This window comes from Mycteria americana, chromosome 20 (assembly GCF_035582795.1).
Source record: "Mycteria americana isolate JAX WOST 10 ecotype Jacksonville Zoo and Gardens chromosome 20, USCA_MyAme_1.0, whole genome shotgun sequence".
Taxonomy (NCBI): domain Eukaryota; kingdom Metazoa; phylum Chordata; class Aves; order Ciconiiformes; family Ciconiidae; genus Mycteria; species Mycteria americana.
In genome coordinates this window covers 6,970,117-6,996,377 of record NC_134384.1, presented here as the reverse complement: position 1 = coordinate 6,996,377, position 26,261 = coordinate 6,970,117, and the positions used below count along the sequence as shown (strand labels likewise).

The window sequence follows — 26,261 nt, the reverse complement described above, 5'->3', positions numbered from 1 at the left end:
CAGAGTTTCCACCCGCTCTCCCCATCACTTCCCGTGGCTGCTCGTTCCCATCCCACAGCACCGCCCTGTCTCAGTTGTGCCAACGTGCTTGGTTTTGTGACTGTACCATGAGCTGACCCAAATTAAAGATATCCTCTTTCTCCTTCTCCCTTCACCCCTCTTACAGTCCAGACTGATTCCCTGCTCTGGTGCAACCTCAAGTTGTCCTCTGACCTTCTGGCCTCCTTGCCCTGTGACAGGCAACGGTTTCAAAAGCGGAGCCACCACAAGCCATTGCTCTCTGGCTGCTTAACCACTTTCTTCAAAGGCACCCATTACTGCCCAGGCGGTAGAAGGTCAAAATGGGAGTTTTAAATTAGGTTGTAGTGTTACATGATGTGCTTCTTTCCGAGTCGCCCATGACCATTCAGACCCTTTAATAGTTAACAGACTCCCTGCTATGGCTTTGGCTTGGATCAATTCGCTCTGTTCCTCAGAAGGGAGGAGAGCTGAAGAAGAAAGTTTAGCCGCAGGGACACAAGCTCCAGCATGTGCCCTGACCCATTTTATTTATACATCCAGATGCAGCCAGAGGCAGGGGCATCGTCTGGCTACTGAGTCACAGCAGGGCCCATCTAACGGGTGGTGCCCTAAGAATGACCAGAAGTTCCTGATACACTTCCAGATATGGACATTTACAGAGAGAAACTCAACCCCCCCCCCCCAGAGAACAAACAGAACCCAGAAGGATTTCATACTGATACCCATATAAACAACTTGACAAATATTTGAGAAATAACCAGCGATAAACAAATCAGGGTGCTGAAGAACACAGACTAAGGTTAATTGCCTTCGAGTTCAAGTTTCAGTATCCCACATTTTTTGTTGGCTAATGGGAGAGGAGGTAATCATTTCCGCAAATACTGCGTAACTACGCAGCAATCCAGAAATTAGATAGAAAATGTCATGAGACAACTTATTTGACCCCATTTCAATTTATGCAGCATCATTTTTATCACAACTAGAATGAGTCCAAGCCACTAAATGGAAACCCAGGAAGAGTAAGTTTCCTGGAGAAATGTTTCCATAACGCTCTTTATTCTCCAACGTATTTGCAGCAGCAGCGCAGCAAGCCAAATGATTCATACAGGTCTATCTAATGTGAGAATAAACCTGTTACCATGAATATCGAAACAGGATTAAACCTGTTGCAAAAGCACTCACGGAGTGAAAACTGACTGTAAGACACATTTATATTCAAAACTCTACGAAGGCTGTCACCTGATCAGGCATTTCTACCAAGCTCTCAGCACTCCTGGACATCTCTCACTGATAAAAAGAAGTCTGGTTTGGTCACATTACCAGACCTCTAAGATTTTATGCCATTATTTATGTATTAATATCCAAACCATGCTGGTTTTATTTGCACGCCAAGCACCTGCAGCTCAGATGGCTAACATTTTTGCGCATTACCTTTTTTTTCTTTAAGATTTGCTTTGGATTTGAGATGTACGTGTCCACATCAAAAATCACACCCAGATTAGATGCATTTGCTGCCATGGTAATCACTGCTTTGAGCAACCACGAGCTTGATGTGGAGGCTCGCTAACAGAGACGGCAATTTGGAAACTGTTGCTTTCTACCCTCAAGTGACTTGGTGAAAACATATGGCCCATAAAAGGTGATGCTCCTGCATCCTGCATTCCACTTCGTGCAGCTCCTTCAGACACTCCAATGAAAGGCAGAGTAAAATTAATCAGTACAGACCACAGAGTATACTTAAAAGTTTATTGCTGAGCCCTTACTGACAAAAATTCAGCTGGAAAGCTTAAGTAATAAGCACTGAAGGTGGCTTAATGAGGGAGCGATCTAACATCAGAGGGAAAAAGCCTTGTAGTGAAACCATGAATATGGCCAGAAAAACAAGAATTATGTAGAGTCTCTCAAGGAGCGAGTAACAACCATCAAGTGACGGCAGCCGGAGGGATGCAGCCACTATTGAACAACCAGCATGTGCACGCTGATGAGGGTTTTAAGTTTTGATGGTCTTTTTTACAGCAAAAAATATCGGATTACAAGACAAGAAGGAGCAGTCTGTAAAGGACAGGAAGGTTGGTTGACAAAGAGGGGGAAACAACTGAAAAGCTGCAATTACAACCTGTGCAGTAAGTTGGGACTGTGCTTTCTCCTTAGCTTTCATTTTCCTACCTGACTGATACCCCACGGAGAAACACAAGGGTTATGAAGTACCACAACGAACAGATGGATGAGCCTAACCACAAACTACAGGGTATTTCCTATGAAAAAGCAACTGGCCCAGCGTAAATAGGATTTAAAAAAAAGAAAATTCAGTCCTTGCTTTCACCCTCATCCTTCCAGTCCTGCCATTTATTTTCTTACTTATGCACGATAGGTTTCATACCATGGGTTGCCACCCTTGGAACTGACTATGTGAATAATATTTTTTTGAGGAAGAGAAACCCTGAGCTAAAACAGTATGGTGCAAAAATTGTGATGAAAAGGTACCCACTGCCACAAAAATGGAAGCTTTTGCCAAATAACAGGATGATCTGACTTGACTTAAAGGGGAATTTCAGCTTCCACTTTCTAGGAACATCCTCATTAAAGCAACTGAAAAGGTGGAGCTAGCAACCTCTACCCTGGCTGATCTAATAGGATTTACTCAGCTATTTCTGTATTTGTGACTATAATTCTGGGCTGTTCTGTTGTGACACAAGAAATTAAGGATCTTGGCTTGCGGAGGTTGAGGGCAATAGGACAGTGCTGAGCTTGCGCATGGAGGTGGTCACACACCACCACCCCGCTCTCACCACAATCTCCTCCGCCTGCCTTTTGCTCCCGCACCGTATTCAAGGATATTGCCTGCGTTATGACTTGTATGAGTTCACCGCAAAGCGCTCACTCTTCTCGGCTGTGCATTTGGGGAGATCCCATCAATGAAAGGTGGAAAAAACCACATGCGATATTACCATAACACCGAAGGAGGAACGTTACAAGCAGCAGGGCAAGTGCAGCAGGGAATGCCATAGGAAACTGCTTTGCAAACAGCATCTGAATGCAGCTGTTTGGCACCGATACCTTAATAAGTAAAACCTTCTTTGCTTTGTCTGGTTCTCTAAGAGGTTTTTTCCATGCCTGTACCACGCGTGAGGCTCCCTGCCTGCTCATGTGTTTTTACACCCCTGCTCAGCTGGGAACGTTTAGAGTCCACAGGTCTGCTGGTATCAATCTTGGCTGGATGGAAAGATAAAAAGACTCCAAGATACGACATTCCTACCTGTTTTATTAAGGCTGGTGGCACCCTGCGGCAAGGGTTGCTGTTACTGGGGGCATGGGGGACTCAGTGGGGGGAGAATACACAGATGGGACAAATCCATGAAAACCGCACTCCATTACTTCTCTTGCTCATGGCAGAATTACTTTGTCTTGGAGAAGGAGTTAACTCAGATACTTTGTTTTAGCCTGAAGTAAATCCTTCCCTAATTAGCCTTTTAAGGCATGGGCTTTTTCCATAACCCAGACAGCAGCAGGACTGTTTCCTGCACCGACTCATGAGTCGATGCTGCTGCACTCCAGCTCTGGCTTCTCCCACATTGATGCTCTGGAGCCACAGCTGGCATTACCATCACTACTGCAAGAACCACCAAGATTTCCGTGCTCACGTGTTTGCTTTCACCAAAATCCCACTGCCACGAGAAGCTGAGGGAAGCTCTTCTCCAGGCCCTCCCATTCCCACCCAGCACCTTTCTGTACCCACCTGGAGCTCCCACCACCTCCTCCAACACCCACAGGGCCCCCCAAGAGCCTGCAATCCCATCACGGCTATCGACAGAGAAAACCTGCACCTCCTGTTAGTTTGCATCAAAGCAGACAGGCGTGCACCGCGAGTACAGCAGTCACGGCTCTTGCGAGATGTTTGTCACTTGCTTACGCGCCTAGATGCATGAGGGGGGAAAAATGAGTCAGCCTGTGTATGCCAAACAAGACTGATCTTAAAAAAACTTGAGTTTTGAAAGAAATTAAAACATTTCCAGCTTTACTCTATGAGTAAGAGCACAGTTGAAAGGTTCCCCACCTGCTATTAAGCTGGTTATCAATACTGTGGCAATTTACTGAGGAATGGTAAGCACAGCTGTAAAAACTGATGAAGAAAGTCCATCGAAGCACACAGGGGACAGTTTTAGATTATCTAAAGACTCCCCAGAGATGCTCCGACTGCAGACGGGAAGAAAGCACAGACTCGGGTTCCTGGGTTAAACAGTTAACAGCCTGGGGGCAACCACCAGCCATGAAAGCCTTCGAGGCTGAAGTTCCAGAGGTCAGGGACTGCTTCCATTAACACCACGGCAGTGGGTTAAAACCCTTTTTACATATTTTGGGCAATGCTTTTTCCAGACCAAGATCTGTCACTTCAAAAGGAGCAGACAATGCATATCTGATTTGAGCAAACACCAGTGCTCAAATTAATTTAATGCTTACATCTAAAATTAGCCTGCCTTTTTAAAACTAATTCCTCCAGGCTTTGACTCCGGCATGATAATATTTCTTGACGGTGAAGAGACTGCCCGTATAACAATATGGACCCAGAGAGTTTCATGATAGCCTTTCGCACGACTGCGGAGCTACTAGCAATACTGTTACGAAATGTTCCCAACTTTCAAACACCTCCATAGATGGGGACACCAGCTCCGGTTTGGGAAGGACTAGTTAACTACCTGAACCTGCCTCCTGCTACAGGTGGTTTTCTTTTTTTTTGTTGTTGTTGAAATTATTAAACTATACCATAGGTCAGCACAGCCCCAAGGGTGAAACCTCGTTTCACCAGCAATATCAAAGCGCCTATGGGAAGAGTGCAGTTTAACGAGCTGGTCAGGTTTTGCCTCATTTTCATCGGTGAGGTTTTCTTGCAGCCATAGCCTACCAGGAGAGCGACGTTTCTGTGAAAAGCAGGGTAAGGGAGAAACTACCATCACAGCAACTCCCTACAGCCATAAATGCAAAGAATCCCAGTGCAAGGGCTCGTGCAGCTTGCTTAAAACCTGTTGCTGCAGAGGCACCTTCCCAACTTTCATTTAAACCATCGTCTTTGCAAAGCAAACCACAGACAAAGGTCTCCAAGGGTAAGACAACAAACCACCACCACCGGTCTCTGCTCAGAGCATGTGCCGAGCAGGTCTCCGTGTAATACAGAAAGGAAAAGGCTGCTTACTCTGAGTGTCTTTGCGATCGGGGAAGGAGAGGACGGGGGAGAATCTGACTGAGCCTTCCTGCTGCGAGTATATTCTTTACTCCTGGTGTACAAGGACGACATGGCCTCTCGGGCTGTATGTCTTTGAGAAGCAATACAAGTCTTGCTCTCCTGTCGCTCTACAGTGCTGGGCAGGTCCTTCTTCCAAGGTCAGAACAAACTAATTAAACTATTCACAGCTCTGGTAATTAAACCCTGCTGTTTAGGATGTATAATTTTAGGCATTAATCTGCTGCAGGGAGAGCTGAGGCTCCACAATGCTTCTTGTCCGAGAAGAAGAAGAGAAAGTGTCAAAGACTCGCGGTGCTCCAGCGCCGGGTGTTGCTCCGTGCCAGCCTCACCGGCCGGGCCCCGTCCCAACTTCTCCGCAAAAGGACATTTCCCCTCATCCAGAGCGTGTGCCGCAGGACCAGAGCGATCTCCCCCCAAATCTGCAGGAGGCAAAAACTCCCGGCTCAAGAGAGAGAGCTGGAAAACCAGCTGGGTTTATCTAGACACAAAGCTTTTGCCAAAAAAAAAAAAAAAAAAAAAAAGGAAAAAAAAAAAAAAGAAAAGAAAACCAAAACCTGTTTTACTCCGGAGCGCTGCTGCGAGCTCTCTGCCGTTACCGCGCAGAGCTGCATGCTTTAAGCAAAACACGAAAGCATAAATCAGGAACAAACGCTGGTTTGGAAAGGGGCAGTCCAGATGAAGTTGTGTTTTGTTCCATCCTCCTCCTCCTCCTCCTCCTCCCGGGCGCCGTTACCCACGCAGGCTTCTCCCGGCCCGCCTGCCGCTGCCTTCTGACATTCCGGATCCTGACTCGCTCCGCGAGGAATGCTGGAGGGCAGCCAGCAGCAGCAATTCACTTTCAGCTTGGGATTTGGGCTGCTACTTGTAGGGAAAAAAGGGGGGGGAAAAAAAAAGAAAAAAAAAAAGGGGGGGAGGGGAGGGGAGAAAATAAAATAACTTACAAGCTCCCAAGGCCTGCCGGGCTGCGAGCGGGAGATCGGAGGCAAATCGACGGCACTTTGCAAAGCTTAAATTCCAGCACGCATTTTGCGGCTGTGACAAAGGGAGATATTTTAAAGGACATGGAGCAGTTCATACCATTAAAGGGAGGACACGCGCAGCACAACAGGATTTTTGTTGTTTGCTCATAAGCCTGTTTCGAGCTGCGAGAAGGCCACGCAGAGCTTGTGTAATGTACACTCATTCAAACAAGCTTTTGGGATCGAGGAGGAGGAGAGAGGAGCTTGGAGAACAGGAAAAAGGGTGGGGAGAGCATGTACCTCTCGCAACAAACTTCCAGCTAGCTGTTTGCTGAGCTGTGCTGCTGCTGCACAAGCTAGCTCACTGGAAAGCCGCTCTTTGCAGTGTCTCAGCGATGGCAAGATTGTTCACTGTAAAGGCAAGTGGATGTCCCTCGTGTCCCATCTAAATAAGCACATGGGATGTTCATTTGAAAAACGCCCTCAAACACACAGTGGGTGCGCTGATTTAATAGCTCTCATACACTAAATACAGTCTTGCAACTATAAGGTTGCAAATCTGTGTTTTTCTTTGCCGGAAAGGCATCAGCCCAGGTATCTGCACTGGACCAGTTCCAGTAAGGCAGCATTAATGAACCAGTACCACCCCAAAGGATGTGTCCTCATCCAGACTCATTCACACCCACCTGAAGCAGGTACTGACCCAGTCGCCGGCTGCCTGGAGTTAACCTAGCTGCAGCGCACGTGCCGCTCCAGCTCCACGGGCTGCTTTATCATGAAACCTTTCCTAGCAAGTGCAGAAGAATACCCATATAAAAGTATTTTAAGAGTATTACTACACTTGGATACCTCTCTGTTGATCTGAAACATTGCCCCTTTTTTGCACACTGCTTGGCAACCGTGTAATTTTACTGACATACAGTAAGTTTGACTGACATACTGACCCACCCTTGGGGAAGGGTGCTTGCAATAGCAGCTGCATTCATTTCTCCTGCCATCCAGCACCTTCACTATCCAGGGGCAATGCAGCATCGCTGTGTGACCACGGAGAGAGGGAAAGGGGGCTGCCGGATCGTCCTTCTCTAGGAAAGTCACTTTGAGATCACTTGATACCTCATCATGAGGAAGGAGGGGGTTCATTATTCACTGACTGCATGGGGTGGGGGTGGGGGGGAAGTTTGGAGAGGTCTAATTCTGCCTGGCAATATTTCTGCATTCCCTTTTAAAGGTATGGAAATTAAGTACAGACACACAAGAAGGTAGTGACAGGCACCCCGCTGCTCCAGGAGACTGTGGCAGGACCTTGATCTTTGCAGCTTCCATCTGTTGCACTCATCACCCCCACCCTCCACCTCTCCCAGAATTCTGGAGTCCAACTGCTGTACAGCGACAACAAGGTAATTCAGACATTTTAAATGCATATTTATAGAACTTGCACACGCAGGTGATGCTTTTGCACTAGTCTCAGTTTCTGGGGTTTCAAAACAGTACGAGTAATTGAAACTGGGCTAACCCGTGTGGCCACCAGCAGACTGGAGTGTCTCAATCACAATTACAAGGCTGACAAAGCCCAGCTTAGTCACCAAGGTGGAGTTAAACAGCTCTGAATTGCAGCATTTTGCCTCCCCTCCCGTCCAGTCCTAAATGAACCATTGCCGCATCCCTCCATGGTCACGTTTCTGCTGAGGATGGGCGGGAAAGCTCCAAAATCAACATTTCAGTACAGAACTCACAGCCTGAGCCTCAAACCAAAACAAAAACTGAGCTTTCTATTCCCTACTAATTAAAAGTTAATTAGACATCTAGTGCAGATGCCTCACAGATTGACGAAACACATCTTGGTGGACAAAAACTCGTTTTAAAGAGAAGGGGTGGCATGAGAATTAGTATCCTTATTAGCCAGGAGAAAGACAGCAGAATGAGACGCAATATGGCAAAACATGCCGGGTTTCATCATTATTTCAACAAAGCTGCCTAATTTATGGGTTTCTTCCTGCCGTTTTGTACAGCTGACTTTCAAGTTTTCCCCTGTGTAAGTATGAAACCCGACTCTTCCTTTGCTGTGCTGTTGTCCCGATGTTTGTAATATTCAAGGTCATGGTTCAGATCTGTTTCTGTCTGTTAAGGATATTCCTCAGTAAGAAACAGTAGCCTGGTCTGTGCTATAGCTGTGGTGCTGCTTACTCTGCTGAGGAGTATTTCTACAGCTACCAGAAAGACTTGCAAAAAACCGCGAGCACTTCCACAACCACTGGCCACAAACCCCCGAGACTGCCCAGGCTGTAACTTCACGCTGCGGCGTATTTCTGGGCAACATCACCTTAAATTCTTCTCATCTTTGAGTACAGCAGCACTACTGTACTACAGTACAGTGTATTTCCCATACTTGGAGCAATGGTCTTGACTATGATCACTCTTTTCAGACATCTTTCCTTTTCCTTTGAGATGGCTGTCCTCTCCTTTCCTTTGGTAATGACACCTGTGTTTGCACCCAATTTTTTTAATTAGTTAGAGAGGAGGACCCATATCCAAGAAAACGACATACCAGAAAAAGGACGAAGCGCTGAGCTAAATATTTGAGGGGAAAAACACAAACACCCCTTTTAACTGGTTGAAAATCTTCACCTACAGAATGTGACCCTGATAAAATAAATTTAAGCAGCACTGTAACTTTCCAACCTGCAGCAGACAAAAATGGCAAACAAAGCTAGGCGTTAAAGCCAGAGCTGCAGAGCGATGCTCACGGGTGATGTGAGCCCACGGCATGCTCTCTAGAGTGCAGAGGAGAAGGAAAGGAGAAGCCCCCTTGGGAGATGAGAATTCTAATAAAACTTGAAGGATGAGGGAGAGTAATTGGTATTTTTGGAATAAATTATCCCCGAACTATCTTCTCAAAGTCCTAGCTGTCATTTTCCACATCAGCTTTACCACACTCTCTTGTGCATCACTGCATTACTTCCCATTCAGCTGACTTCTTTCATTCGTAGCCAAACCTCCGTATCTCCCCAGCGCAGGCACGTATTGAAGAGCCTATTGGCATCTCCAGCTACAAGGCTCAGCTGATGGAGGAGCTGAGCTGAAGACATGAACTGGGGCTACACAGCACCAGGATGCTCTTCACACCGCATACCTTCCCGCAGGGCCTCCTTGGCTACGTTTGTGAAATCAAACACAGCCAGGGACCATTGCTGCCCACCAGCACACAACCCTGCAGACCCCTGAGCTGTTGGAAGGTCTCTGGCATCGTCTTGTCCTTGGCCAACCAACACTCTTCCACGTACAACCTGGGTGCTTGTGCGGACCGTTCCCAATGGGTGCCTTAGACACAGCCACACCGATTTGGAGGGTAAGAGGGTTCAGTAACATGGACAGGCCTTCGTGGCCAGCCGGCCTCAGTGCTAGAGACAGTTTAAGTTCGGTACACTGGGACTAACACACTCAGCCTTTGAGGATGGCTCACCGGTGGCACAGCCCTTTCTGTGACCCTCTCCTACGCTGGGCCAAGCAATGCAAGAACAACGGGGCTGTACTGCAGGGACACAAGATGCGAATTATAACCCAACTGGACAAGCAGTGAGAGGGAGAGGCGGGCAACACGCTTCATGGTCTCCTTTGAACCTATTGCTGAGACCATTTTGCTCACTTTTCTTTGAGAAGGAGAGAACTCCCCATAATTGCTTAGTGCAACCCCAGACACTGCTCATACTCTCTCCACAGAGTTTAGTTGTTCGCTATTCAATTAAAAAAGTCTTCACAACCCTCACTTCTGGATTTCCCACCTGCAGGAGCAGAGTGTGCCGAGTCATGTTCCAGTCCAGGGAAACACTGAAATTTGTAATTCATATTTTATGCAACACTTAATTCTAAAGCCACATCTATTCGCATGACACTTCTCTGGAGAAACACAGTGAAACAAACTATCCTGGCAGTTGCTTCCAAGAGCCAGGCTACAAAGCCACTATATGCCCATAAAATAATTGTTCTGTAAAAAAATCCAGAGCAACTTAGTTTAAACATGAAAAACCCATTAACTATTGAACTATTGACATGGGCTATAGAGAACAGAGTCAAAATTAGATTTCCTATTGCTTTTATGTTACTGGACTGGCATACAAAACTGAAATCCATAGTGTAAGAGTACTGTACCTCCCCTTTGTAGTAACATTTATACTGGGGGCAAAGCTCAGTAAATCCTGTGATTCCCTGCACCTCAGGATGTCCTGTATTTGTGATTATTTAAGCCCTAAATAACGTGCAGTCTTTGCACACACTAAACGGTACCACTGCTTTGTCCCTAGAAGAGTTTCTTACTCGCCTTGTCTTCCGATACGTCCAAATCGGACACGAGCGTTGTTATTTGCAAAGGAAAAGCCCGTGATCAGTCTGAGATTGGGTCTGACAAGCCAGGAACACTGGTTTGTTTTAACATGCAGGGCTCCAGGGTGAGACGAACAGTTACAGTACCAGTGATTACTGCACCTCGGGTACCTGCACACCAGTCGTTTCTTCCTCTACATGGGATCTTGCAGTAAAAGGTCTCTAGATTATTACCAAAGCATTTGGAAAGGAATTCACCTGCAAAGAAAAGGCTGAGTCTTGTTAACCCTCCTGCTCTCACATCTTTATTCACTATACCCATCGCTTTTTGTGAAAAGAAATTCTGCTGGTTCTGTAGAGAAACTGTTCATTTCAGTGGATAATGAGTCGATTTGGAATTAGCAGCACTGTTACTTAACCCAGGAGATGTGGCGAAAAGCCAGTCTTTAAAAGTTGTAATAATAAATCTTCTTTTTTGTACAGCTAACTCTATTAGCTATGAACTGTAATCCAGTTTGCAGATACAGTGTAAGAACCCAGAGGGCTGAAGAGCGGCTGCTGTTATGTGGGACAACTCAGGGTCAAAGCTGTAGCAGCTGTATTCACCGTAATACCCAACCTACTATTATTTTGGATAATGAAAAGTTGATTGAAAATACATGCTATATAAAAACCACTTTAAAACACTGTAAATAAATCACTTTAAAATTATATGCAAGCTTTAACAGGTTCAGTTATAGCTTGGCAGGGTTATTTAGAACTGAAAAAGGCAGTAATGGTTATGTTCGGCAACAGAAGGCTGAAGGGCTGTAGCAAAGAAATTATTGGTCAGGCAATAAGCTGTGTTGTAAACGTGATGTGAAGGCACTGCAGCAGTTTGCCATAAATGGAATACAAACCATAGAAGTGAACAGGCTCTCATCTGCAGTGCACTGACTAGGATTCCCATGAGCAGATCTGGCGTTATGTCTCGCAGATAGGAAGCAGAGGAAAGGATCTTCCTCTCCTCCCAAACACACACAGCAGCTGACAGTCTATAATTGCACTTATAGCATCATACTTCCCCCACTTTTTATTCCCATCACTAAATTTATCATAAAAAGGCTGGAAGCTATACCCATTAGGCATACCTGGATTAGCATTAAGCAGTAGAAGCAGATAATTTTAGTGTGGGCTGAAAATAGCTCATTTTAAATATAAAACTTCTGAATTCTTTTCTTTTTGCTTTCCTACAAATATAGCAAATAAAAAGCAGTAGTGAAGAGAGTTAAAAAAGCACCATTCCGAGCACAACAACATCTTTTTGGCACTTGTACATGTCAAACTATGCATGCAGGAGAAGTCTTCCAGCAGTTCTGTGCAGCAGAATTGAGTCTTCGGAAGAATGGACAAGGTGCCTTGAACACTCAAATCCAGCGTTTGTAGCAGGATGAGAAGCAGGGGTGTTCACCAACGCCTCTGGGGACCTCCCTAACTTCCGAAGTTGAGAACTGAATTTAAAGAGAAGATTGCAGAAGAGGGAGAAGGATTTCATTATCCTGAGTTCATCATCTCCAGAAGGGATGATGGCGAGAGGTTACAGAAATGGATGGCATTGGTAGCAATAATCAGCAACAATAAAACAACACTGCAGCAACAGACTCCTGTTAGAGGGAGACAGATGTGGCAGTCACTACTTTGCCAAAAATAAATGTCTCCGAGACCGCAGATTTGATTCCATTCAAGGCTGTAAATGCAACCACAGTTACAACCCAGAGGCCTGGGGCAACCCCAGCACTGCGTATTTTCATGCCATAATCCTCACGATGCCTACACACCAGTGGGAAGATTGATGTCTACAGATAATTTGCTTCACGTCCACCCAAAACCTGGCTCTGTCTTTTCACAGTCAGGCTTCCTTCACAAACTCAATACCATGTTTTGTTCAAAAAAAGCAGCATGATAAAATCTGGAGAGATGCTTTCCACTGTCCACTCAGAAGTCCACTTCAGAGCATTGCTCATGCCAAAAATCAAGTGATTTCATCCAGTTACTGCCATTAAGGATAAAGCAGTGTTAGAACATCATATTTTCCAGTCGAAGTCGTTCAGCAGTCACACTCTGCGAGTGTTCACTGACGGGTTCCCTCTTCCCCCATCCAGCTTTCTTGCAAAGGATGAAGCAGCACAAACAAGCTGAGTTACAAAGGGGAATGTAGCAGAAATTTGCAAAGATATTAACAGGCCGTGTCCGTGTCAGGGAAACTGAGAAAGCAAGCACTAATAGAAGAACCAGATGTAAACATAGCTATTCCAAGCTAAGGGGCTTTCCAAAATATGACATAGAGAAATAGAAATCTCAGGGCACTCACAACAGAGTCATGATCCATTTTGCTCTTTATCTAAATTCATCAGATTCTGCATATCTCCCACCCGCCCCAGCCACTCCACGGCTGTAAAACCTTTCTGTTAACTTGTCTGCGGAAGCAACTGGCTGACACAGACCAATATTCTAGTGCCACTGGCCAAACAGATGTATAACTTCAACACATTGCTATCTAACTATGCTTCAAGCCTATTTCTGGCCTTCCTTCAACAGCAGCCGTTTGTGGTGCAGGTTATCTTCACTCCCAAGGATGACATCTAGGAGCAATGAAAAAAAGCCTATATATACACATATATATAAAACCAACCCACAACAGTGTCCAGCATTAGCTACATGCTAGGTACCTACTATAATGAGTAACAAAAATGTGCCAAGGTGTGAATTAAACCAAAGTTGGTGGGAAAATCCTGCCAGGAGGAGTTTTGCAGCTTAAGGATTCTCCATCTTGACATACCAAGTAATGAAGTAGCTTCTGCCAAACAATGTTACTTCTAGCAGGGAAACTCATGTCCAAAAGCAAAAAACTAACAATGACTTTCCCAATATGAGGCTTCTTCTGAAGAGAAGCATGTGGGAGGATATAAACTCAGAACAAAAAGTGACCTTTTAAAGACAAGGGGGACAAACAGCATCACCACGCTTGCATTACTGGAACACAAAATTTTTCCTACAGTGGTAGTTTCCAAAGGATATTTTATTGCCAGGGAACTTGACTTCAGTTTTCCAAACAAATTTAGATTACTCTTCAATTCCTTGTTAGCCATCTGGTGATACAGCTTCTGCTTTTTGCTCCTTCTGGGCATATCTGGGAGATAAATCATTTACTACCTAAACGTGAGACCGCACCATTCCGCACGGTACATACGGGCAACAAGGACTATCGGTCTCCCAGGGGCTTTGCCACAGAGCCACAAAGAAGCATTCATCAGCAGACTGGTGAGAAGGGCTTTAGAAAGGAAGCACCGAGTATGACAGATTCAAGTGACATCTGCTGAAGCCATCTCCTATTGCATGCACAAGTCACCTATTCTCCAAGGCAGACAGCCATGTCAACACGACACAGCCATTAAGGGCTACCCAGACATCTACTGCTGGATGCAAGAATTTTAATCCAGCAGATCAGATTTTTTGGAGGATGTCTTCAACCACATCAGGAGAGACATCCTCCCCGCAGCCTGCTGGATGGCTGACAACGAAGTACGATCATCAGCTCCCAGAGGGGCAGAGAACCTGCTATAAGTAGTTAAGCAGTTAGACATATTTTCCCTTTCCATAATTTTGAGCATGTCATGATGAGATAGAGTTCAACAGTTTCAAACAAAAATTAACATGATGCTCCATTACATGTATAAGCACAAACATATGCTGTTAACCTTTAAAAAGTCAAAAATTATAAACACAATTAGACATAAAACAATAGTTAGATTTGTTCTGTCTTTGGGATATTGTCCAAGGGAGCAATGCTGTTCCTCAGGCCAACGGGTCTAGGAACAGCCACACTGAACATGACTGGTCCTGTCTCCTGGCGTGGCCGCACTGCATCCACGCTGCGCTGGAGGTGGAGATGCACACACAGGCGCTGATCCTGCTGCCACCCTCTCCACCGCACTGCTCCCAGTCCCTTCTGGGAAAAAAGCAAAAGGATCCCAGGACACCTGTGAGATAGCTGCCATGTAGGCAAAGGGACACGACCCTGGGGTGAAATGGGATAACTTGAACCGACTGCACAGACCTCCCAGCGATGCCTGCAAAAGCCAAGGTATCTGGTGGGTATCCGATGCATTGCTAACCTCAGCTCCACTGCTTCAGGAGAAATTACTTGCTGACAACTGAGAAAGATTAGTCACCTCAGACTACACTGAAATTGCGAGAGTAATTTACTAAACAAGAAGTTAAAGCATAAAGTTACCTTAAATAGTTATGAGCCCACGACCTTGTAAATCATTCCTGGAGGACTTGCTATTTTGCTTCATCTTCCTGGGCCTCACAGATTGGATTTTAGCTGGTTTTGTGTTACTCATCTCCATCATGGACACTGCTTCACATTACACATTCCTAATTCAGCAACTCGGTGAATTAGAGGAATTAACCTGAACACATTTAGCTGTAACCCTGTAGTCTACATAGCAGACTGGGATTGCTTGGCTTTAAGCACAAACAATATGTTTTCCCAGAGCTGTAAGTAGGAACTGGGCAGCCACGCTGATGATATAAATGCTCTATCAACAGGGACAGTAGTAGACAGCAAGTCTGATGCCCTTCTCAAAACATTAAGGTTAAGAAAAATCAACAAAAGCATATTAGGCTGGAAAACTTATGAGGCAAATAATCTGTGCAGATGTGAAAATATTTTGTAGAAATATCTGCAGAATGAATTTTAATTTCTATAGTATCTTCCCCCTCCACCTCCCAAAGAACCCAGGGCACTCCAAACACAATGAAACTGTTCTTCACCATATTTAAAGCTCTATGGCAAAACACTAGCTCATGCTCTTGCAGCAATTTTCTGCTTTTTAGACTCAACTTTATATTGCTAGTTATACACATATTAAAGATCTCCTTTCCTTGCAGCATACACAACCCATTATAGCATTTTGTTTATAAACAGGACTAAACAGAGCCAATCTCTTACAGCCTTACATTACACATAATTAAATGCTCTATAATTTAACTATAGTCACGCAAGTGACGCACAGTACCACCTACGTTACCTTGGACATGGGCCAGATGGCTTCCCTCCCACGTCACACTGCATCTATGCTAGAAGTAAATATTCAAGGGTAAAACCAGGGAAAAATACTTGCATCCTTAGTCCCCAAAAGGGACCCTGGGCTAGTAGCAATAAGGCGTAGGATGAACAGTACCATATAGTGCTATCTAGATTAAAAGATTTTACTTTCTTATCAGCTAGCAAGAAGTTCACCTATTTTGTTCCCTTTTAGTAGTCAACTTTCCCTTGTATCTCAGCAAAACAGCGCAGCCCATGAAGACATACCTTACCATATTAGGCAATCTGAGTCCAGAAAGTGGAGGACTCGGAGCCTTCCTCAGCTTAAAAAGACAGTCCACAGGCACGTCTTCAGCCTGCACAGCACCACGCTTCACTGTGCTGCACTGGGGAAAGAGGGCAATAAAACAGTGGGATCCGGGGTAGCTGCTAGGACTGCTAGGGCTCCCAATATATGCAGTCTGGCTACGACAAGCAAGTCACAAAACACTAACTAAAGCTATTTCTGATCTTTTAGTTGTTTATCAAATCCATCTTTTAAAAAAGGTAAACAGCACGATTACAAAAGCTAAGCTGGAAGTGTCTGTGGAGAATAAAATGCCACTAAAAGCAAAAATATAGGTGAGAAATAGAACATACCAAAATCAGGACTCCCAAATCATAACTCTGAAACAGCTGTAACATTAAGACACTTAGTTTGCATAAGGAATTTTCCAGTTCATTGGTCTTCCCTTAGAATTCATGGAATCAAGCTCAGAAATTTAGTCCTTCTGAGATAGAGATTTAGTTTTTATTAGTATCCAGTTGCATCTGGTGATTTCACGTTAATAGTACAATTAGGCAGAACACGTAATATTTACAAAACAGAGTGAGCTTGAACAGCGTTTTGCAGAATTTAGAATACTTGTGTTTTGTAAATCAAAGTACAGGGAGACAAGAATGGAGCCTATTTAATACACTTAGTGTGACTGTAATCCATAATCATATGTTTCAGTGTTATTCCTGCACAAAAGTTAATTCCATTAATGTGTCTGTTTTATACTGTGCTATACAGACTGTCCTAGAAGAAGTTCATGAGAACAGATGTTTTCTATGGCACTTTTACTGCCCAGAAATTGTTACTTCACCAACATGACACTCAGTGCATTCCCCTGTATTTAAAGCTTTCTCTTGATGAACTAGCTAACACACGGGTGAGGCACATTTGTCATGCCACCAAAGAGAAAGGCAAGGAGATAAAATTCTTTAAATGATTACAAACATTTTTCTATTTCTGTTATGTATGGTATGTCATTTAAAATACAGTTTTCTTCCGAATTTGTTGCCCATTTCTCCTGCTGTGTAATAGCAATGGCGGAAGTCAGGTGTAAGTCAAAGCCAGAAGAACCAGGGATAAGGAAAACCCTCTCCAAAATGTAACATTGAACCATTCTCTTTAGTCTTCACCATTATCCTTCAAGTGCTGCATCCCAAACTAGAGCACTGATTTATATCTGCACTGATTGTATTGCGTTTGTACACACTGGCCCCACCACGAACGAATCCTCGCTGATATTTCACAGTCCCTGCCTTGCAGGGAGCAGGAAAGGCTTCCTAATGCCAGCCTACCCCCACGGCTCAGGCTGGCACTGCTAACGGGATCTTTTGGACTCTCACAATTTTTAATTTCTGAGAAAGACAGACTAGACTGTGGCCAAACATTTTCCCCCACCTCTGGTTTGAGCTCAGGTTTCCCCAGACCGAACAAAGGCTCTTTCCTCTACATATCCTTCCCAGTGGAACCACGCAAAAAACTCTCCTAAAGCTGCTCCCCCAGAGGCTTTTTCCAGCTGAAGGCCTTGTGCCCTTGAACATTTATTCCACAATAAAACTTTGTTTGCTCTTCCAACTTTCCACAATGCATCCAAGCAGTCTGCATCACAAGGAGAAAGGCGGGGCTGGTAGCAAAACATTTGAAGGTTGCCTGACACATCCTATTAGGAGACTGCTCGCAGTTGCCTAAAACTCAGCCCAAGTGTCTGGGCTGGTTTCCCACGCTGGTGCTCATAAGTTTCAGCCAAAATAATTCATCCACTTCTGAGAACTGCAACAACATGTATTAGCTCCTTTTTAAAAAATTGCATCTACCTTTCCTTTGCTAAACTCCAGCGCTGCATAGTTTGGAGGGAATTCGAGTAGGGCCTTTTTTGGCTCCCATGAAAATCCTCCTAGTATCAGCCAAGATATAAACACTGGAGGAGAAAAATAAGTGCTCGGATAAAATCAGGAGTCTTTGGGGGTCTGCAACTAAAATGGGACACTTTAGTGTGTTCACGTTCACAACTCTGATAGCACCTGCCATTCTAGAATTATTATTATTATTATTGATGAATTAATGATTATTAATTGTACTTCCTGCTCGATATTAGAACTGAAAGCAAGTAGCTGCTCCGTGGCTCTTGCCAAGCTGATGGCCAGTTAGCAGGACAGATATCTCCGATTTGGATGTAAAATAAACTGGGGAAGAATGATCAACTGACATGACGCAGGAGGCAAGCAGTAAAGAAAATGAACTGGAAACTGGATAAAAACAAGAGGACTGGGAGAATGGGAAAACCAGCACCGTCAGAGTGGAAGGAGAGTCTAAACCAGGGCCTAACGTACGTGAGGTGTATAAGAACACAGGGGAATGTCACCATAAAGCACGCGTGCAAAGGGCCAAGGGAACCGAAGGGAAGTTGCTCTGCTATTAGATGGGAACCCACAAGAAAATTGTGGGAAGTATAAGACAAAAGGATTCCTTTCTATTAACTTGGGGAAAACCAGCATCATTAATTGTAAGAGACTCAGTGACACCGAATTTTTGGGCAGGAACATACGGTGGGTTCTTACGAAGTGCGGTTTTCCCTTTTACAAGAGTGGCGAGGACTCTGCTCAGTAGTTTTCATCCATTTTAGGACTAGACTCTAGGAAGCCTCCCAACCTGCAGCCTCAGATACTCTTTTGTCTTAATTTAGCTCATCTGGGACAGCTTCCCAGAAGAAAAAGACATTCCCAGCAAGTCCAAAACATGACTGCTGGAAACAAGGTGTCCCTATTATTATTACTTTTTACACATTACAAAATACCCCTCCTTCAGTTTTACTATGAGATGGAAAAAATGTCAAAGCAATTTTGAGGATGATAAAACGGCTGAATCTTTCATGCAGGGTAAGTGGAAGATTTAACGAGGCTGTGTACCCCTTTGAACAGAAACTCCTGTGGGAAGAGCTGGGCTACTCGAAGCAGGTGGTGCTTCTGTGGGAAGGAATATCCCACGATTCACGTTGCAAAGTAAGCGCTGGGAAAGCAAAGGCTGGCACTGAAAGATAAGCACATGCTAAGAGCCATCCCAGCACCACGTGAGTCTCTGGTCCCCACAAGGCTCACCGTGACTTTACCCCATTTTGACCAAGTATTGCAAAAAGAAAAACAAAAATATACTCTGAAGAGCATTACTGAAAATTTTCAGCGAAGAACCAGTTAACTTTTCAATAAAATGATGCTTCAATCACTCTACTGAATTGCAAAGTATGTGGAAAGACTACTGTAAATACAACATTTTCTGGCAAAGATTAAATGTCACACAAGCAGGCTGACCCCTAAGCAACCTTAGATTTGCTATTTTTCCCAGGTCTTGCACATCATGCTTTAATAGTTTGGAAATGTATTTAGCTTTAACATTGTCAGAGTAAGGCACATTGTCAGGCTCAAATGTGTTTTAGACAAAGACAGACAAAACCAAAAGAAACCAAGGCAATTTGGAAGGACTCAATAATTATTATAAAAGAAAAGAAAGGGCCTCGAAGGATAATGAGACTATTGCAAGAACAGGGCGACAATGAACAACCTCTGATGTGTTGCTTGCCAAGACAATTTCCCACAAGAAAACAAATCCATGAGGAGGCAAGACTGCAGATTTTAGAAATGCAAAACATACTGTCCAAAATACCAGCGTCAGGGTGATTCTGAGATACAAGGTCATGCGCCTTCCTCGGGACACCTGACAGCCACGCTCCCCAGCCATGGCAGCTTCTGACAGCGCTCTCAGTAAGGCACTCACCCCTGCTTCTGCTCCAGTCCCTCCAGGTTTGAGAACTGCCTATGCAGCTCACGAAGAGCCAACTTTTGAACTTAGGCCAGCCTGTAGATATTCTTTATCTTTCAGATGAGAAATCAGTAAGCAATTTGCTGCTCAGAACTACCGCCCAGTTCATACTCGGCTCCTGAACAGAGCCTGAACCTCTCGTATAAACAAGAATAAAGCCATAGAAGACTTCTTGCCACCAACAAGAGTGATACACCAACTATTTAGACATATGTTTTCACTTACCCGAGTTTCCTTCAATTCCTCGTTTCCATCAACTTCATCATCATCCTAGGATGAAAAGCAAACAATATAATTAGGCAGCCTTGGAGACAACAAAATTTTATCACAGGAAGCTAATGTATTGCTTATGATTTGATGTTAAAGCTAAGAACACTTCTGTCAAAAGAAATGCCTGTCTAGATGCTTTTGGCTGATTATCAGATCAGGTTTGGTAACCTAACGGCTATTTAGAAGATCTTGGTACTGGGGACAGAATTACTCTCGAGATTGCTACTGTAATTGGAATGCTCCTGAAGAGTCAGTAGGAGAAGTATTTCCTTAATACAGTTAGGGAGCAAATCTGACAGTTTGGAGGACTGCATGTCTGAAATGTCGACATAATACTGACTTTCAAAGAATATCCTCCACTTCAAACAGAATCCAGGAGGAAAGGCTAGTCATGCTATCCAGACAGATCTGGACAAGCTGGAGAAGTGGGCCCATGTGAACCTCATGAGGTTCAACAAGGCCAAGTGCAAAGTCATGCATCTGGGTTGGGGCAGCTCCCAGTATCAATACAGGCTGGGGGATGAAGGGATTGAGGGCAGCCCTGAGGAAAAGGACTCGGGGGTACTCATGGGTGAAAAACTGGATGTGAGCTGACAACGTGCGCTTGCAGCCCAGAAAGCCAACCGTCTCCTGGGCTGCATCACAAGCAGCGTGGCCAGCAGGTCAAGAGAGGTGATTCTGCCCCTCTGCTCTGGCGAGACCCCCCTGCAGTACTGCGTCCAGCTCTGGAGTCCCCAGCACAGGAAAGACATGGACCTGTTGGAGCGGGTCCAGAGGAGGGCCACAAAAATGATCAGAGGAATGGAACACCTCTCCTGTGACGGAAGGCTGAGAGAGTTGGGGTTGTTCAGCCTGGAGAAGAGAAGGCTCTGAGGAGACCTTATTGCAGCCTTTCAATACTTAAAGGGGTCTTGTAAGAAAGATGGGGACAGACTTTTTAGTAGGGTCTGTAGCGATAGGACAAGGGGCAACGGTTTTAAACTAAAAGAGGGTAGATTCAGACTAGATCTAAGGAAGAAATTTTTTATGATGAGGGTGGTGAAACACTGGCACAGGTTGCCCAGAGAGCTGGTAGATGCCCCATCCCTGGAAACATTCAAGGTCAGGTTGGACAGGGCTCTGAGCAACCTGATCGAGTTGTAGATGTCCCTGCTCATGGCAGGGGGGTTGGACTAGGTGACCTGGTAAAGGTCCCTTCCAACCTAAACCATTCTGATTCTATCCCAGATAGCTTGCACTTACACAGCCTCTCTGTAACCACTGCCTCTTTGTAACAGCTCCAGGATTTCATGGAGCAATGGTAAACTACCATGGCATCACATCTGACTCCGTATTGAACTCAAGGTATTTCAGAAGTTGTAGCTGCGGTTTCATATAGAGACAATGGGGAAATGACCTAAAACTCTGAGAAGTGATTTGCCTTCTGCTCTGAAGCTAGTAATATTGCTACAATGATCCAGTAGACAACTGGGCAAGCTGTAAAGCATTTAACTAAAAAAAACCAATAAGAAAAAAAAAAAAAAAAATCACATTTGGCATGCAAGTGAAAAAAAAGTAAGAATCATTTGAAAATAATAAAAAGGGGGTATCTGCAGCAAGTCTTTCAATAGGAATTCTGAGGTTTCCAGCAGGGCTCTGTTCAACTTGTCTGTAACTCCAAATATTCAACCTATCTACTGTTGCCACAGGGAAGACAACTGGGGGTTTTTTTCACTGTATTGTGCAGGAAGCCTCTACCCCTGAGGTGAATGAGGAAGGTTCTATGTCCATAGCTGGACTAAAATTGTTGCAGACTTCTTAACCATGATTTCATAATACTTACTCTCCTGCTGAAAAAGGTGATCTATTTTCCTACCTGAGTCTCTAACCAAGGTTTGAAGGGCTGGATTTCTTCCCTCAGACTGAAGAAATCTTTTTGAAACCAGGACTAAGAGAAACGACCGTGACACAGACAGCTCTTCTGCATTTACACTGTGTGTGTTCTCTGGTGGTGGTCAGGGGATCCAGACACAGGTTTTCTTCCTCACAGTCTTCCTTTTAGAGGGCCTAAAGTGTAGCCAAATTTGGGCTCAGAGGAATTTGAAAATACTTCCAGTGACTTGTGACCTCCTTCTTCCAAAGAAACTAGACTTCTAATCTCTCTGCTCCCATGTGGGCTCTTTCACCACTGTGCAAGGATCACACTGATTTATGGCTTAAGAACAGGCTTCCCAGAGCCTGCTGCTTGGGTTTTACAGGGGCCAACCAGGGCTGCGATTCCATTGGAAGTGCCAGTCTGGAATAGAGTTGGAGAGGGAAGGACTAATGGGAAATCAACTGACTTTGAAAAAAAATCTGAAGCTTGGAATTGAAAGGAAATTCACCCTCAATATAACAGAATGAGTTTCTCTTCTCTAAGGAACTCAAACTTACATCTTTTGTCGAGAAAATGATGCCGGTGCCTCTTCGCCTCTCTTTTGGCCGCCGCCTCTCTCGGATTGACTGTTTGTTTGGAGATCTGTCGTCTAAATCTTGATCTTCGCACTCTGGCCAAGCAAAAAAAGACTGCTTTGGTTTCAGTGATTTACATCTGTGCTTTTGCTAAGGTACTGCGGTTCTTTTCAAGCTGATCAGGGTCACCTTGGTTTGTGTCATATTACAAAGGAGTTATTAAACCAAATGAAAGGGAATGGAATCTCAGTACCCTACTACATCTGGTTACTCACACTCCTTCCATTATCAGAGCCCAGAGAGGTCACCCTGGCTCTCAGCTCTCCCCAAACCATCCCAACTTACTCCTGTTCTGAGAACAAACTGTACTAGGGGAATCGCTCCCCCCAGGTATAAGATCTAAACGCTCCATGGATTACTCTCTCATTTACTTATCCAAAATGGAAAACATCCTTTTATCCCTCTCTGCTACTAGCAATAGGCTGTATCCTACATTAGGATTTCCATTTAAACAAATAACATTTGTTTTGTGAGGTGGCAGCTCCCCATACTGCTCCCCTCAGAATAACAATAACTTATTCTCTCTGTCTGTACACATTGAAAGTTCTAAAACTCACAAAAATCCCTGAGCTTTACTTGTTCTTCATTCTCCAGGATACATACCATTTTTCTCCATCTCTGTGGCTGCACCTCTGAAGTCTGCTGGATTCACAGAGTCAAGACCTAGATACTTATTTGTTCGAGTCAGGTACGAACTTGTATAAAGGAGAGGCGCTGACGTCGAAGGAGATACAGGTGTCGTAGGTTTGTCTGGTTGTACTGGGCACCTTAATCGCCGATAGACAGTCTATAAACAAAGAACCGTGACAAAAAGTTAGTAGAATGAAGAGGAACTAGCAAATTTGGGATTTCAGGGAACTGGGTAATCTTTTAGAGTGTAATGTTTTCTTCACTGCTGCTGGAAGTGATCACCTCCGTCTGCCAGATCAGGTTCATTCCATCAGACTGGGATGAATGTTAAAAGCATCATACAGCTACAATGCGAGAGCACTTTCCCATCGCTGGGAAGTCTGGGATCAATCTCTTTGTCCCTACTGCCAACAGCAGGACAAACAAGTTATCTAATAGAAATGAATGATTTAGAGTAAAAAACCAGAAGTGATGGCAGGGGGAGAGAACTGGTCTCTCTAGCTTTCCATTACACACAGAACATCTGTGGAAAAATGTGAACACAAAGCCTCAGTCCAGTCTGCACAGCAAGGATGGCTTGAGGCCACATTTCTATCATTAGCCTTCTCATTCCGCTTTCTGTGATTTACACAGTTTTATTTTCTGGCAAGAGACAGAAAAGTGAAATTCCCAGTGGAGAGCAAAGGAACAGCTAACCTCTAGCACCTACATATCCAGACCCCTTGTGCAGATCGCTGAGGTGAGGTACTACTCCTCAATATTACTTCTTTCCAGCAAGTCTGCCCCCCTTAAAATAAACAGACATCCCCAAAAGAATTTCTCCTGATCTCAGCTATCCTAAATGGTTTCATTAACTCTGAAACAATGGGAAGCGAGGCCAGGAGTATCACCTCCTCATCTGTATTTCTGCTCCACCGTGACCGGGTCTCCTGCCTCTCACTGCTGTCCTCAGCAGGCTCAGTGCTCTCAGTTTTCTCGCTTTGCTGTTCCTGAGCTTGCCGCTCTGCCCGAGACCGGCTAAAGGTTCGCTCTGCCTCCTGAAGGTCTGTCAGCGTCACACCCTGAGGAGAAAGGAACAGAGAGAATTTTTACATTTATGCAATTAGATTTCAAGTCTTCCAGGTCAGTTTAAAATGCCCAGCAGGCTTATACCTGGCCAGGCTAATGTTTCATCTTTATGCTAACAGAAAGAATAGAATTCAGTTGCCTTTAACACATTTCTCGGTGTACCAGCCTAATCACTGACTCAAAGCAACCCAAATATATGTGATCAAGCTACAAACTAAAAGGCAGGTATACTGCAGAAATGAGAACTTTGAAATCTAACACGTGTATGATCGGGGGTATGAACAGTTATTTTGCAATAACTGTTTGCAGGAACTTTTGCCAGACCCTCTCCAACCCAGTGTGAGGATAGACAAGCCCCTTGTCCTAAGTAGTAAAATAGAGCAAAAGAAAATCTTGCCTCTCTATACATCAGCTCTCTTCATCCTACATACAAATATGAGTATTTCCATTCTTTACCTGTGTAGACCTGCGAGTCTGCCGGGCCTGCCTGGATCGTGCCTTCCTCAGTGATTCTGCTTCCTCATCCCGCACTGGAGTCAGATATGACCTGGAAAAAAAAAAAAAAAAAAAAAAGGGGCAGAAGAGGTTAAAATAAAAACAGATGCTGTGCCTTCCTGTCTCTGCAAGCTCTTAAGCTGAGATATTGTTCTCTTTCATATGGACAAAAATCATTTTAGCTCCATCTACCAAGCCTACCGTCATCTTCTGCTTTGGGACAACTTTCCTATGAGCATATAATTCAAAAATGCTTGCATTATGTTCTCCGTAGAGCCTCTAAATAAACTCTTTAGTGTTGGACATGTTCTGTTAAAAAAAGGTGCAACTATTTAGTATATTATTTGCCCATTCCATGTCTTATTGCATCATTAGGGGGAAAAAAAAAACCAAACCACCTCTCATTCCGATAAAGATCTCAAGAACAGAAATCCTGCACTGGCACATTCCTCAGACCCTCCTTCCTGTCATTATATTCATGATCATATTCCTGCAATCTGCTGTCTTCATCAATATGAAACCCATCATGCTAGAAACCGGCTGAACTGCAGGCATCTTATAAAGACAAAACACCTTGAAAAAAGCTATGAAATTAAAGAAATGACCTCTACACACCAGAGTAAACCGAGTCCCTTAATACTGAGAAACACGCAGTTAAAATATAGAGCTGGTCACCACTAGATTTCATTAAAGTAGGGAGATTTCAAAAGAATTATACACATGAAAATATATAAACTGAACTCTCTGCACTGGCATTCTCTGCGGAGGAACTGGAGAGGAATTCGGCAGTGCTCCCACAGAGCCGGGGATCACACAGCAGTAAGTCTGATTTCTGTATTGGTGGAGTGGCTTCCATCTTAGAAAAGATTAATTAGATTGGATTCTTCAGCCTGGTTAATAGGGAATGATTATTAACATTGTCTCACTGTACAAGATGAGGGTGCCTGAAATGCAATGTTCTTTTGTAGGTCTATCACTGCCACAGGTTAACAGCGTATCAAAGATCTAGATATGTTCAAAGAATAATTAGCCAAGTGAGGGATTAATATCTATCAAGGAATACGCTTACTTTGTCCTTGGATTCTTTTCCTGGTTCTCCACTACAGACCACTTTCAGGGAAAAGGTAATGGGCTGAACAGATTTTGTATCTGATCCAGTAAGTTAAGACGTTTATTAGAAAGATTACTAACTTTGCTGCACTATGACAAAACCTCAAAGAATCACAAAATCTGGATCATTCTAAAATCATCTACCACAATGGCTTTTATCCACCTTCACAGTCTTGTGTTCAGCCAAACACAGACTGACCTCCAGGCTCAGCAGAGACACGTCACTTAACGGGGGGCTCCTCGGACTATTCAGAGGCACATCCACAAGAGCTAGTCATCTCGCACGTCAAGTGTTGGTGGGGCACACACGAGAGTCTTCTCACCTAAAACTGGTGTACGTATTTGACCCGATAAATCATGCCCCGAACTCCCCCGATCTCCAAAGACTACAAGGAGAGTGCGAAGGATCGATCGTCCGTGCTGGAGATGCCTGCACTGCAGACT

At 44.3% G+C, this 26,261-nt stretch overlaps 1 protein-coding gene across 6 annotated transcripts in view; it reads right to left on the bottom strand.

The window, feature by feature from the left end:
* The window catches only part of PPP1R12B (protein phosphatase 1 regulatory subunit 12B), a 126,814-nt gene that overhangs the window by 25,537 nt on the left and 75,016 nt on the right, over positions 1-26,261 (bottom strand). For 2 of the 6 annotated variants that reach the window (XM_075521635.1, XM_075521636.1), the window contains 5 exons: positions 24,669-24,759; positions 24,035-24,205; positions 23,118-23,301; positions 22,437-22,549; positions 19,980-20,024 (listed from right to left, as the gene is read on the bottom strand). In XM_075521635.1, coding sequence (XP_075377750.1) covers positions 19,980-20,024; positions 22,437-22,549; positions 23,118-23,301; positions 24,035-24,205; positions 24,669-24,759 — 604 coding nt within the window. Of the gene's footprint in view, positions 1-5,209; positions 5,773-5,814; positions 6,110-6,201; positions 6,431-19,979; positions 20,025-22,436; positions 22,569-23,117; positions 23,302-24,034; positions 24,206-24,668; positions 24,760-26,261 lie in introns of those variants that run through there. The other 4 variants (XR_012778474.1, XM_075521639.1, XM_075521640.1 and 1 more) reach the window with 4 other exon arrangements.